The following is a 13,768-nucleotide window of genomic DNA, read 5'->3' on the forward strand; positions in this document are numbered from 1 at the left end:
ACTGTAGGCACTTGAGCAGCATCTCCCTGGTCTCTACCCACCAGATGCTAGCAGCACCCTCCCCCCAAGTTGGGTCAATCAAAAATGTATCCATCCATTGCCCCCAGGAGGCAAAATTGTCTCTGGTTGAGACCCGCTGGTTTAAATGAATACATATATTGTGCTTTCTAAGATTAAATAGAATTTTGTCCATTTGGAATAGCTGGGAATTTCTTGAAACACATTGTGTGAGTGTGATAGGGAATTTGGATTTTTTTGCCTCTTTCTGTGTTACTATGTGCAGCCTTTAAAAAAGTCACTTGAAATAATTCTGTGAGCCAAAGAAATGGTGTCTGGGTGGAGTGGAGCAGCTGGGGCACAGCCCTTGTCCTGACGGTGGGCTCTCTTTGGCAGCCTACTGTAAGAACTCTGTGGATGGTCTGTGGTACTGCTTCGATGACAGCGAGGTGCAGCAGCTGTCGGAAGACGAGATCTGCACACAGACAGCCTACATCCTGTTCTACCAGCGGCGGACCGCTATCCCGTCGTGGTCGGCCAACAGCTCGGTGGCAGGTAAGGCCAATTCTATTTCTGGGCGGTTTTTTCTAGAGTAGAAGATTACATTAAAGGTCCAGAGACTTTCTCCATAAGGTCTCATGATGATTCTGTCCATTTGCTTATAAATTCTTGTGTTAGCATTTAATAAGACCAAAATGACTGCAGTTGGGGAATGAGGGTGGAATGTGTGCACAGCTATGAACTAGGAGTTCATAGGGTGGTGGAGTAGAACCCAGCGTGGAAGTCGTGGTGTTTCCTCGTGGAGTCAGTGAACTAAAAAACAGCATGGCATGCTCCTCTAAAAGCAGAGGGAATGAGGGATTTGGGAATAGAACTAAGTCTTGTCTTTGCCACATTTTGGTTTGGTTATCTTGGACCACATCCCATCCTAGATACATACTTACCATCTGTGATATGGGTGTAATAATACCTACCTCATGGGGTCACTGAATGCATCACAGATGCATGTACATTACAGCCTTTGTAAAGGGTAAAGCACCATTAGAAAGAGTTCTTTTTCTCAGTGAGATGGGCCTGTTCTGTTAGGGGAAGGATTGAAGGTTATAATAATATGAGATGTTATGTTAGATGGATTGGGCTTAGCCTAATGGGATCTGGTCTGCTGCGTTTAATAAATACAGGAATCAGTACCCACACACAGCATGGATGCAGCCACATACAATCCGAACAAGGTGATACATGCTTATTAATGCAGAGTATAAGAGATGTGCTGGGACAGGACTTGGTAACCTGTGATCAGGTTAGGGAATGTTAGTTCCCACTCCCCTTGAAGCTTGTGAAGCCGAAGTTTCAAGCTGCTAAAAGGAAGCATTGCTGAAACAAAGTGACCTGCCACTGGTGTCAAACCCCACCCCGTACACCCATCTGTCTGTAGTCACTCAGTTAATAGAAAGTGATATCTATAGTGCTACCTTGCCTCATCTCAGTGCTTTCCAGAGTCTGAGAGATGCTCAGAACTTACACCCTCTTGAGGCCTACCTGAGAAATGTTCTCAATTTCAAGAGCCATTTCTGTTGCTCTGGTTATATGTAAGGGCTTCCTTGGAATGGGCAGGATAGATTGACTTACATTCTTGTATGTGTGTGTTTGTACATTAATACTATATAAATGATTTAAAAATTCCACAGAACAGGCTAAGAAAGTAACAGTGTACTGCCACTGTCTTTTCTCTGTGTCAGAAATCTCACTGCTTGTGCTTTAAACAGTGCTTTGAACAACGTCTAACATGTAGGTGCTTCATAAGTCTTTGTAGAGTGAATGATTATATGAACCATTGCCTGTATTTCATTCTGTTGCCAGCACTTAAGACTTGGACTTTGCACTATGAAGTATCTATCCCTGTACTTGCATCTCATCATCACACATGTGTGTGGGAATCTGCCCCTCTTCATTGCATCTTAACAGGACACTAGAAGGCACAGTGGGGGCCTGAGAGTTCATGCTCACCCGGCAATGAGGGCATTAGCTACCCCTGGCACACACTGTCGTGAGGGTGTGTGCCCCACAGGCTGGCCCGGAGCTCTGGCCTGACCTCAGCAGCTGCTTCCTCTTCTGCAGGCTCCACAAGTTCTTCCTTGTGTGAACACTGGGTCAGCCGGCTCCCAGGGAGCAAGCAAGCCAGCGTAACCTCTGCAGCTTCCTCCAGACGCACCTCCCTGGCCTCGCTGTCTGAGTCCGTGGAGATGACCGGGGAAAGGAGCGAAGATGATGGTGGGTATAGGTTTTGGTGACCAGTTTCCACAATGGCAACTCATGGACTCAGCATAGGGTCCCTCTAAGTCCTGAGCAGATAGTCAGATAGTGGGAGAAGGTGCAAGGGTCACAGAGAGTGGGGCTGCTTGGCTGTAGCTGCTGTCACCAGTAACAACTCATGTGTGTCATTGCCTTTTCCCCTGGGACCCAGGACTTTATCCTTCCACTTCATTATTTTCCACGTGTGAGGTCTAGTGTGGATGCTGGAGCTTTAACTTTAAATCTGTACAATAAGGTATATGCTTATTCCAAAGTGCTTTTTGAAATCCTCGAAAGAGCTGTAAGGGGACTTAGGGAGGATGGGTTTGCCCAGGGCCACCTGGTGAGGAGTCACTGTGCTGGGCTCGATGGGGGGCTCCCCACTCTCTGAGCTTCTCGCCTTTGTACCACACTGTTTTCCATAGAGGAATTTGTAGTATTTTTTAACTTCAGAAACATCTAGAATAAAAACTGTTGCCCCTGCATAAAGGTAGATTTTAGGAATTCTGAAGATAGTCACAGTACAAAAACCTGGAAAATTTGATACAAACTGAACTCTGTTTTGTTTTGTTTTTTTTAAGCTCACTTAGTGGCTGAGTGATGGCAGCAGAGTTCTGAGCTCTAACAGGGACCCCAGGTGGTGTGGGGCGGATCAGGCAGGCAAAGTGCTGAGAGCTGGAAGGAGGGGCGAGTGAGCTCAGCTTCTGTAATGAGGGTGGTGACTCATCTTCCAATAGGTCTCATTCTGCAGCCAGCCTTTCCATCACTGTAACCTGCTGATGGTCATGGATAACTGTGAGAACGTGAGGTGGAGGGAAAAGCAGGCAGTTGGAAGAAGAAAGCCAGGTTAGGAGATGTGTGTCGTGGTTGCAGCTTTGCCACCTTTTCTGGCTTGTTGCTTCTTTATTTTGTAAAATAAGAGTATTGAGCTGTGATCGCTAAGCTCCTGACTTTTTATGAGAAACTGATGAGTGAATCTTGATGCTTTTTTAGGTGAAGGTTATTTTCAGTGCCGCCTTTAAACTTAGAATTCACTGGCATTCTAACAATAAGCCTGGTTGTGGTTTGTCTCCATTCTTTTCTGAAAGTGTGGTTGGTGAAATCAATATCCTTGTAAGCCTCATCATCGTACAGGGATGCTGGGTGGTGTCCACAGAACAGAGCCTCTCTCAGGATCTTATCTAGATAGAGTTTTGTAAATACCACAGCTGCAGTGTCAGTTATGTGTAGCTTTTAATTATGAATATTTTCTTTGGAAGTTTTAAGTCACTTAAAATGAGTATATTGTTCTAATTATGAATATTTTCTTTGGAAGTTTTAAGTCATTCAGGATGGGAGTGTATCATCTGTTTCTTTCCACTGATCTGCTTTTATAGTCAATAACAACAGGCCAGCCTACATGTGGTATTGATGGGGGTGGTGGTAGGGTGGTTCTTGTACTAGCTTTGCCTCTAATTATTTGTTCAATCTTGGGTAAGGACTTCACCTCTGTGAGCCCCAGGTGTCAGTAAGATGACACAGCTGTATTAGTAGCTTACATTTATTGAGCATCTGTGGAATGCCATGTGCCTTGCTAGGGCACAGGAATTTGAAGGTTTTATTTAATTGTCAGAGTAGCCCTGTAAGTTAGGGGTCAACAAACTAGGGCCTACTGGCCAACTGTAGCCCCTCCCTTTACTTGGAGATAAGGTTGTATTGGAACGTAGCCATACCCATTTGTTGTGTCATTCATGGTTGCTTTAATGCTACCATGGCAGAGTTGAATAGCTAGCTGGCCTTCAAATCCTAAAATATTGACTGTGTGGGCCTTTACAGGAAGAGTCTTGATCCCTGATAGAGAGCAAGAAAGTAGTTTGCTGGTCCCTGAGTTAGAATGCCCCTATTTTATAAATAAGGAGCTGGACTCAGGAAAGCTGAAGTCACATGGCTACTTCCTGAACCCAGATGTGTGGGCTCTGAGGCCACATGCCTATCGTTGCATGAAGCTTGTCTTACTTCCATCTTCCAGTATCTTACTGTGTTACTGAGATATTTTGTCGGTTGAGCTTAACAGTGTTCTCTTTACTGCATCCAGGAGGTTTCTCAACTCGACCATTTGTGAGGAGTGTCCAGCGTCAGAGCTTGTCATCCAGATCTTCTGTCACCAGCCCTTTGGCCGTTAATGAAAATTGTATTAGACCTTCTTGGTCCCTGTCTGCTAAGCTGCAGATGCGCTCCAATTCTCCTTCCCGGTTCTCAGGGGACTCACCAATTCACACCTCTGCCTCCACCTTGGAGAAGATCGGGGAGGCAGTTGATGACAAGGTGTCCATCTCTTGTTTTGGTAGCTTGAGGAACCTTTCCAGCAGTTACCAGGAACCAAGTGATAGTCACAGTCGACGTGAGCACAGGGCTGTGGGTCGGGCCCCTCTGGCTGTCATGGAAGGTGCATTCAGAGATGAATCAGAGACCCGCACATTGAGCTCCACTGTTGTAGATAAACAGAGCAAAAACTCAGCACAAGGGGATCACTTGCCGCCTATCTCTGATCCATTTGATAACAATAACCAGATTGCTTATGTGGACCAGAGTGATTCTGTCGACAGCTCTCCAGTCAAAGAAGTGAAACTCTCAAACCACCCCAGCTCCCTCTTGAAGAAACCAGAGAGCACAACCAAGAGATCTCCTGGCTCCAAAGGCACTTTTGACCCAGATAGAAGCATGCGGAAAGGGAGGCCGGTCTTGGCAAGCCAGGAATCATCTCTTTCAAGTACATCCCCTTCTTCTCCCGTTCCTGTAAAAGTTTCTGTAAAGCCGTCCCGCTCTCGAAACAAAGCAGATTCTTCTTCCAGAGCCAGTGGACGGCATTCCTCCCCTACCCCTGCCCAACCCAAGAAGGAGTCCTCCCCCAAATCCCAGGACTCCCTGTTGTCTCCTTTGCCCCAGAAGCAGAAGTCAGCTTCTTCCCTTGCTTACACTGCTTCCTCCATGTCTGCCAGGAAAGCCTCAGGCCCTGCCACGAGGGGCCCCTTCCCTCCTGGGAAGAGCAGGACTTCAGACAGGAGCTTAAGTAGAGAGGGCTCCAGACAAAGCCTGGCTTCTGACAGAGCCAGTGTCACCTCGAGCTCCAAACCCAACTCCCCTCGGGTGAGCCAGGCCCGGGCGGCGGAGGGCCGAGGGGATGGAAAACATGTCAGGAGCTCCTCCATGGCCAGCCTGCGGTCCCCCAACACTAGCATAAAGGCTGGTCTGAAGAGGGACAGCAAGTCGGAGGACAAGGGGCTGTCCTTCTTCAAGTCAGCGTTGAGACAGAAGGAAACTCGGAGGTCAACTGATCTTGGCAAGACAGCCTTGCTCTCCAAGAAGGCCGGCGGGAGCTCTGTCAAGTCGGCCTGTAAGAGTGCTGTGGATGACAAGGCAGAGAAAGGATACCAGCCTCCTGGTGCCCAGCAGTCAAATGCAAATGCAGCTGGGAAGGAGCAGCTTGTCTCCAAGGACCCTTCTTCTGCTAAACATTCTCTACTGTCTGCTCGCAAATCCAAGTCTTCCCAGCTAGACTCTGGAGCTCCCTTGTCTCCTGGTGTCAGGCAGTCTGCTGAGAAATCCTCAAAAAAGTTATCTTCTAGCATGCAAACCTCTGCACGGCCTTCTCAAAAACCTCAGTGATATTTCTGCAGTCCAAGTGTTTTATCTGTAAAGGTGTTAACTTATTTAGAATCCCTTCTCTCCCACCAATGCCCTCTATGCTTTTGTTTTGTATCTTTTGGGTACTGTGCCTGATATGTGTGTGTGTGTGCGTGTGTGTGTGCGTGTGCATACGTGTGTGTGTGTGTGTGTGTATACAATTCAACTGCAAATTGTTAAAAGCGTCGCCTTACTCTGCCATTGAACCAAATAACAGCCATAGGCAAAGCATTGATACCAAGCTAACTGGAATAATCGTAGACAATACCCTGGATTGTCTCTTTAGCAGTTATACATATTTCTTACTAGAGAACTCTAATGACTTTTTCTTTGGACACTAGGGTTTTGAAACCTGTGAACCAGTTAAGCTCTCATGAGTGTGTGCTGTAGAAGGATAAATTATTTGACTTGGGTTTCATCTGAGCAGGATTTGTCCTCACAGCTGATTGTCGTGTGGCATCAGGAGCTCTAAAAACTGTGACACTAACAGTGAAACAAACTGAGAGAAAACTTGCTTTCTGCACTTTGGCCCCATCCATCAGTCTTTGTAAAGGGCAATATTTTAACACTAATTTTTCTCAGGTATATACTCAGCTAGTCTAGAATGGATGCACATCAGTAAAAGGATTAAAGAGAAGGTGGCCTAGGGGTGGCTGTCATTTTTCCTACTGCCACAGAAGTTTTTAGAGGTAGACATGTAGTATTTCACAACCTTCATATCTGCAAAGATGTGTGTATCTTAAGCTGTCTTGAGTCTTGCGATATATCCTAAGAGGTGGCAAATTGGATAGCCAGAAAGCCAGTCACTGGTAGTTATATTTTTTTCCTTTTAAATTTTCTAGCAAAGGCCATTGTATCTTGAAATACAGTAGAGCAGTTAATATCTTTGAAAGATTCCTGGGAAAAAAATGGATTCTAAATTGGATACATAAATCTGTACCATTTTCCTTCTCTGGTGTTACTTTTTTCTGTTAGAAGTTGAGTGCTCCATGCCGCCCCGTGTGTGCATATCCATATTTCCTCATCTTGGAGAGGAAAGAAGCTGCCTAATGCCAAAAGTCAGTGATGTTATGTTGAAGCAATGTGTGACACAAAGTATTACATGTATGCTCTGCTCCTGCCCGTCTGCTGTTCAGTAACTCATTTATTCTTCTTTGTGCATAAAAATGTAATCTCTTATCCAAGAACTCACAAGCAGGATCAGAGCATGTTCCGCCTGGCATTGTCAGTGCAAATTGTATTTCTTGTTTTGAGGAACCTCTTAAATTTTCACAGGTAAGCAAGATAGATAGTTTTGTAAGCTTTTTGGAGGTATCCTAGCAATTTTTAGCTTTTTTTCTCTATTTTTCTTTTTTTAAATTAAGCCAAGAGTGTCAGGGTCCTGATTCTCTTTGCATAGCATTTGTCACTTTGCCATGAAATATAGCATGCTAGGTTTATGTGTTTTTAAATACTAACTTTTTTTTTCTTTTTTTAAACATAGACTTTTCAAGTTCTTCCTGAACTCTTGGTGCACAGATCCACTTACCACCCCCTTTTCAGTATTGCTGTGTGTGAAGTGACTAGAACATACCCATACATAGCTGTGAATTCTGCACTGCCTTTTCAGTTTTCTTTTTATTCCTGTCAATACTTGGGAAATGTTTCCGGTGGGTTAGTTAACTTTATTTTGCTGCTGATCTGAGCAATAGCAGTAACTTGCAAGTTTGGAGCCCATTTATGTTGAGGATAGCTGGAATTTTAGGCTCTTGCAATGTTTAAGACTTACGTGTTCAGCCTTGTGAAAGTTACTGTAGTGCTGTATGAAATTCATTCAACATGAGCCTGTTGCCCATTGCACTCAGTCCTGTACTTGTGCCTTCACTAGGCTGTCCTTGTCCCACTGTACAGGTATCTGTGGTTTCTCAAAACACTGTGGCTTGCCCCTGCTGTAGTACACCTGCTGATGACCAGCAGCCTTCGTGATATTACTATTGCTTCCAATGGCACATTGGCAGCCTGATGGGTGTTTAGCACCGCTAGGTTTCCTCTGTCACTTTTCTTTCCTGAAAAAGATGCAACACATATGGGATGGTCAATATCAGGAATTGGATTTTTGTCTGATTTGAACCTCTCATATGTCTTTAATAGGTAAATCTCATTTGAAATGTTCTATTTGAAGCTCTGAAATAGTCTTAGAATTGTAGTTTGCACAAACTGTTTTAATCTTTTGGGGGGCTGTAATCAGTTAAACATTAATAGAAACTATTTTAATTTTCACAGTGGTAAATATTTTTATTATTGAGTCCTCCAGAGACAGATATTCCATTACATTTGGTGTCCTTAAAAAAACCCCAGAACTCTACAAACTCCTTTAATTTTTCATGGGATATAGAAATAAAATTTCATTATATATGAATTATGTTTGTGGAGCTTAGTCCTTCATACAGATTTAAATGGAAGAAAGAATCATGAAGTATTATGGCATTTCTAGGTATCTTTAAGCTATTATATTTCCATGCTTGGTAAACAGTGAATATTACATCTCTAACTACTAGGTACAACTGTTAAGCCACTAGAAAAGGATATTTTGCTGAAAAGATTGAAGGTGTTCATTAAGGTATGAAGTACCTTGTGGGGAAATTATTACTTGGTTCAACTCAGTTCATTGGTAGGGTTTGGGACTGGTGTTTGTTTTGTATTTTCTTTGTTTCCTGGTGATGTTTGGCATAATGAGCATATATGTGTTTTGGGGCTAAAAATCATCTGCTAAGGATGGTAGGCCTGGGTTTCTGGTTGACAGCCAGGTGGGTCTGATTAGAGCTGTCATTCTCTGGGGCACAAAGTAATCACCAACAGTGGTGTGCATCTATAATGTTTGTTTACTTTTTAAATACTTCTTATTCTTAGTTCTTTTCCTGAAAACTGCCAGTGCACAGAGGCTATATCATTCCTAAACACAGGCCTATACCTTGCCTTTGTAATCCCTTGTATAATGTGGAAGCACAAAGAAACTGTTAAGCTCATGTCATCTCATGACCATCTCCCACCCCTTTTTTATTTTCTCATCCTAAAAGCAGCCTAACTGAAAGTAGTAACTATGCTGGACCAATAGAAATGGACATGGGGATATTTGTGGTACGATAAATTACTGTAATTGCCTGTGAGGCTGCCTTAGACTCTTTTGTGACTGTTCTTTCATCATTCCTTCTGCAAACATTTGTTGAGGGCCTGCTTTGCTTGCAAAGGTGAGCTGAAAGCTTCAGGAATTTGCTGTGGCTGAGGAGCCCTGGGAGCACAGTGCATGAACCAGGGGTGCTGGTGATGACCTAAACGGAGTGGCAGTCCTTCTGAACAAAAAGATCAGCTGGATCCTGGCGACTTGGCTAATGCTTGTGGTCCTCTTCAGCAAGTCTGGTCTGTTCTGAAAACCAAAAGTGCCCTTCCTCATCTCTGGAAACATTTTACTCTTATGTCCACTTTTTTCAGACTTATGTCTCTCTACTACTTAGGGGTTGAAAATCCATCACAAAGTCACTTTTCATTACAATTTGGTCTTGTACGTTTATATGAGATGGATGTGGGGATTTTGGGGGGAGGTGGGAAGAAAAATTGTCAGCCCTCTAAAATAACTATCATAAAAAAATAGGAACAGTATGTAAAGGAAACAGTAGTGACAGACATGAGGCAAAATGGAGCAGAGAAGAGCTTGTGAACAAAGCTCATTATTTCAAATAAACATGTTTTTAAAAGGAGATTGACATCTGATGTTACATTTCACTCTTAACAAATTACTGAACAAATGAAATTATTGTTTCCTGTGTAGATTATTATAATTACTGGATGCAAAGATAATTAGTGTTTCTGGGTTGGACCTTTGAGGGAGTGTGCAAATCATAAGCACAGTTTCAATAAAACATATTCTGTGAGGTGTGTTGAACTTGCATTATTTGGAATTGAGGAGAGCAAAATTTTCTGACCAGTGCCTATATCATAAACACAAAAAGTAGCTGTTACTGTGCAGGCTGTCTTTAATTTCACAAAGGATCCATTCTTGCTAAATCTGACTTAATAGTTTGGGGAGAAATCCTTTTATTTACATGAACACTCAGTATTTCACACTACCTTTTGATCAACTCCCATGGTGTTTGTTTTGCAACTGCATTTGGAGCATGACCAGTAATTTTTTCCCCAAGTAATGAAAATAATTTTGCATGGCCTTCATCTGACCCAGAAAGCATGCTCTTATTACCTATGCAAACAACTAATAAATACAGACTACACTAAATGTAAATTGAAAAAAACAAAAACAAAAAACAAGGCAACCCTTAAATTATGGAGCTCTATTTTTGGATCTGTATTTTTTAAACATGGCTTAATCATCAGTATAGAGGAGCATAAATGTGAGTTCTTGATTTGCTTTGCACATGTTTCTCTGCTGATTTTTTAAAATCATTGGCAAGATTGTGTGTAAAATAATATTTTGCAAGCAGGAGTAGAATTGGATATGTTGAACACACACTGGTTTATACACTGTATTTAGCTTGAAGACTTTCCTAAAGTATGTTGTTCTAAAAATAACCTGCCATTTTCTATATTTAATTTTTTTATATCTTATAGGGTTCTATCATGGTCACAAGGAGAAAATGTGGCTTCTAATAGTGCTAACAATTTCACAATGCTTTTGTAAAGACAGAGCTGTTTTAGTTTTTGGAGCTTCCCAACCAGTGGTCACAAGAAGACTAAGCCCGTGGCATTTGTGATAAAGTTGTGCAGTGGATGAGGTTCTAGATCGGTTACATATTCATTAAAAGCAGGTGTTCCCCAATTATAGGGAGAAGGGAGATCCATAGCTGACTTGGGAGGCTATTTGAAATCACACACTCGTACTCTCCCCAGATGTGGAGCATCTTTGGAGTGACTTGGCTCAGATTCTCAGACTCAGTGTTCACTGGAGCCATCCAGGGGACTTGTAAAAATGCCTGGGTCTCACTTCCAAGCTTTAGGTCTAAGTAATGTAGAGGTGGGTCCCAGGAATTGCTGTATGTTTTAAAGCTTCTTGGTGTTTCCAATTTGCAGTCAGAATTGAGAATCACTGTGATAGGCTCCCTCCTCTTGCAGAGAACTATAGTGAGACTCACTCCCGGGTGAATATTAGGAGGGACTCAGTTTCCCCTGTTATGCTGGAGAGGAAAGACAAAAAATAGATTGGGAACTACTGATATCAGCCTCTTGTTTGAAGTAAGGGGTTGGGGGCACTTTCTGATTTGAGGCCCAATTGGGAGCTTGGAGCATTTTGTGTGTGGCCCAGCACTTCCCAGTCTGGTGGGATTCTGTGGCCTTCAGTTTGCAGGTGCAGGCAGAGTGCCCCACAAGTGTGCACCCTACCCAGAGCCTTTCCCTGGGTGTCATTGTGGGGCAAGACTCATGGGGCAGTAGGGAAGTCACCCTGAGTTAGAAAATGCTGAAGTAAAGCCTTCTTGGGCCTTGGAAAACCTGTCCCTGATTTTGATAGAGGACTGCCTCTGTAGTAATTACAATAGCAAGCCCCAGGCTGCCACTGAATTTCCTATTTAGCTCATTCTCTACTTAGCCTGAATGTAGTTTCAGGAATAATTTTTAGTTTAAAAATGAGCGTGAAGCATTTCATTTGGAGTCTTTTTTTTTTTGTAACCCTTTTTGACATTTTTTTAATGTAATTTAAAAATACCAAATAATACCCCCAAATTTGGCAGTGTGTTAGCTATGGAGGCAAATGAAATTTAGTTTTAATCTGTGGTGAGCTGAATGCACTACATCTTCAAAATAATCTGTTCTGCTCAGGTGGTTTCATCCTGTTGAGCATTATGTTGCCTACAAAAAAAAGGAAACACATTTTTACCTGGGGTTTTCAACATTTCATGGTATAAAGATAATAAGTAAAAATCCAAATTGGAAAATGCTTTTTAGAAAGGCCACTCAAAGCAGGGTTACCTGTGAGAATGGTGAAAATGCAATATGAAACTTCCTAGGTGCTATTTTAAATGGTGTGGTGTCATTATACCAAACAGGGAGACAGGTTATTTCTGAAGCTGAAGTTCTCTTTTGTAGGCCTTTCAGATATGCATTTATGTTCCCTATAGGCTTGCTCACCAACTGTGCCTCTCACCACTGGTTAAGATTGAATTTCCAGCCCCATTACAAAAGTACTCTGACTGAATGCCTCAGTTTTTACACTGGAATTTCTATAGCTGTCTTAATAGCTGTGTGTCGTATCACTGTACACAAAATGCTTTGGTATTGTTCATGCACCATTTCATAGTGATTTCTGTATAATTTTCTTAGTTATACAGTAGTAATGGAAGGCAGGATGTCTTTCCTTGAGGCTGGAAAAAAGGTGTGTCGTACGTTTTAAATTATTTTAGATCAAGTGCATGAGATGTATCACTGACTTCTGTTATTTATTTGTATGTTTTATTATTCAAGGTGTATGCACTTTTAAGAAGCAGAATTTATATTTTTATGTTTAAAACATTTTATTTCTGGAACCGCAGTTGGTTATATAGTATATACAGTTGGAATTAAGAGGAAAGTGAAAATTGTAACAAAATATAATAAATTTATTACATGATGCCCTCTTCAAGCTATATTCCTCTTTCTCCTCCTTGCCAACCTGTACCTTCTTAGTGTTGACAAACCTTGGAAATTAAACAGAAGTTGTATTTGTACTACACCGATCTGTACAAAATGCTTTAAAATGCTAGTGTTAAATGACAAAGAAAAGTTATAGAAGGACGCATACAGATATTCTATGTGTGAAATTTTTAAAAAGATCACATCCATGCTTATTTAATTTTCATAATCAGAATAATTATTCCCATTTTCTCCAAGAGGCAATGGGCTATGGAACTGGAGAACTCCCATTCTGACTCAATTCCAGCGGACTTTCAATGTTTCATATTTTTTCTCTAGTCTACCAAACTTTGTGGAAGAAATAGTATAAAAGGAACCATTCTTTTCTGGGTACTCTCTTTGTTTTTAACCATTTTGTTCTGGCAGTATTTTTCCCACAGTCTACCGCCCTTCAGGACAGGATTCCCTATTGAAGGTGTCACATCCCTTATGACCACTTGGGGGCACTAGAGATCACCATTAACAAATGATTTTAAAAGCCCAGTGTGCATTTTCTTAGTCTCTCTGTCAAAGTACTTATTCAGCATGAGTTGAGTGTATTATCAGTGTGTTAGAGGGGTTTCACTTTAGGTGAATACCACAAGCCACCATTTTTCCTAGAAATTAAGTGCAGGTGATAGAGCAGAGCTTGCTTCCTAAAGTACTGCATTATGGTTAAGACTGGAGAGGGATACTGTTCCTAACCAACAAGTGTGAACCACATGCTATAAGACCCAAGATATTGCACTTACAAACCTCTGATTTTAAATGGTGAAATTGCTTTAGGTTCTATAAAGAATTTAACTGTGTCACACACTGATTATTCAAGAGGTTTCATTATGCCTGAAAGCGTGTGCATGTCATAAAATACAGATTTAATAGTTAGGCAAATATTTAAGGGTCATTTTGTATGTCTCCGTAGAATTTGGAAGGTAATATTTGAGTCATCAGTATTTCCCTGCACACTTCCCCCTGTTATCTCCCTGGAGAAAGCAAATGCATGATAAAGCCCCTCGTCCTGGACCATCTGTGCCCGGTGAGTGGTTCTAGGCCACTGTAACTCCACAGGATGTGGCTTGAAGTCTGTCCCCGACCCCCAACATGCCCTTTCTCTTCCCCAGATAGATGTAGTTGTCCTTTTTGCAGCCCTATCCTGTGTCACAGGTATCTGCACTCTGGTCATCTG

General features: G+C 42.2%; 1 protein-coding gene across 4 annotated transcripts in view; it reads left to right on the top strand.

Annotated features, from left to right (window-relative positions):
• USP31 (ubiquitin specific peptidase 31) overlaps positions 1 to 12,541 on the top strand; it is a 109,572-nt gene extending 97,031 nt beyond the window's left edge. For 2 of the 4 annotated variants that reach the window (XM_036992350.2, XM_036992352.2), the window contains 3 exons: positions 394 to 552; positions 2,116 to 2,268; positions 4,364 to 12,541. In XM_036992350.2, the coding sequence (XP_036848245.1) occupies positions 394 to 552; positions 2,116 to 2,268; positions 4,364 to 5,934 (1,883 nt within the window). In that variant the 3' untranslated portion in view covers positions 5,935 to 12,541. Of the gene's footprint in view, positions 1 to 393; positions 553 to 2,115; positions 2,269 to 3,026; positions 3,136 to 4,363 lie in introns of all 4 variants that reach the window. The other 2 variants (XR_012122261.1, XM_036992351.2) reach the window with 2 other exon arrangements.
• Positions 12,542 to 13,768: the final 1,227 nt, after the last annotated feature.

The sequence above is a fragment of the Manis javanica genome, chromosome 10 (genome assembly GCF_040802235.1).
Source record: "Manis javanica isolate MJ-LG chromosome 10, MJ_LKY, whole genome shotgun sequence".
In the NCBI taxonomy this organism is placed as follows: Eukaryota; Metazoa; Chordata; class Mammalia; order Pholidota; family Manidae; genus Manis; species Manis javanica.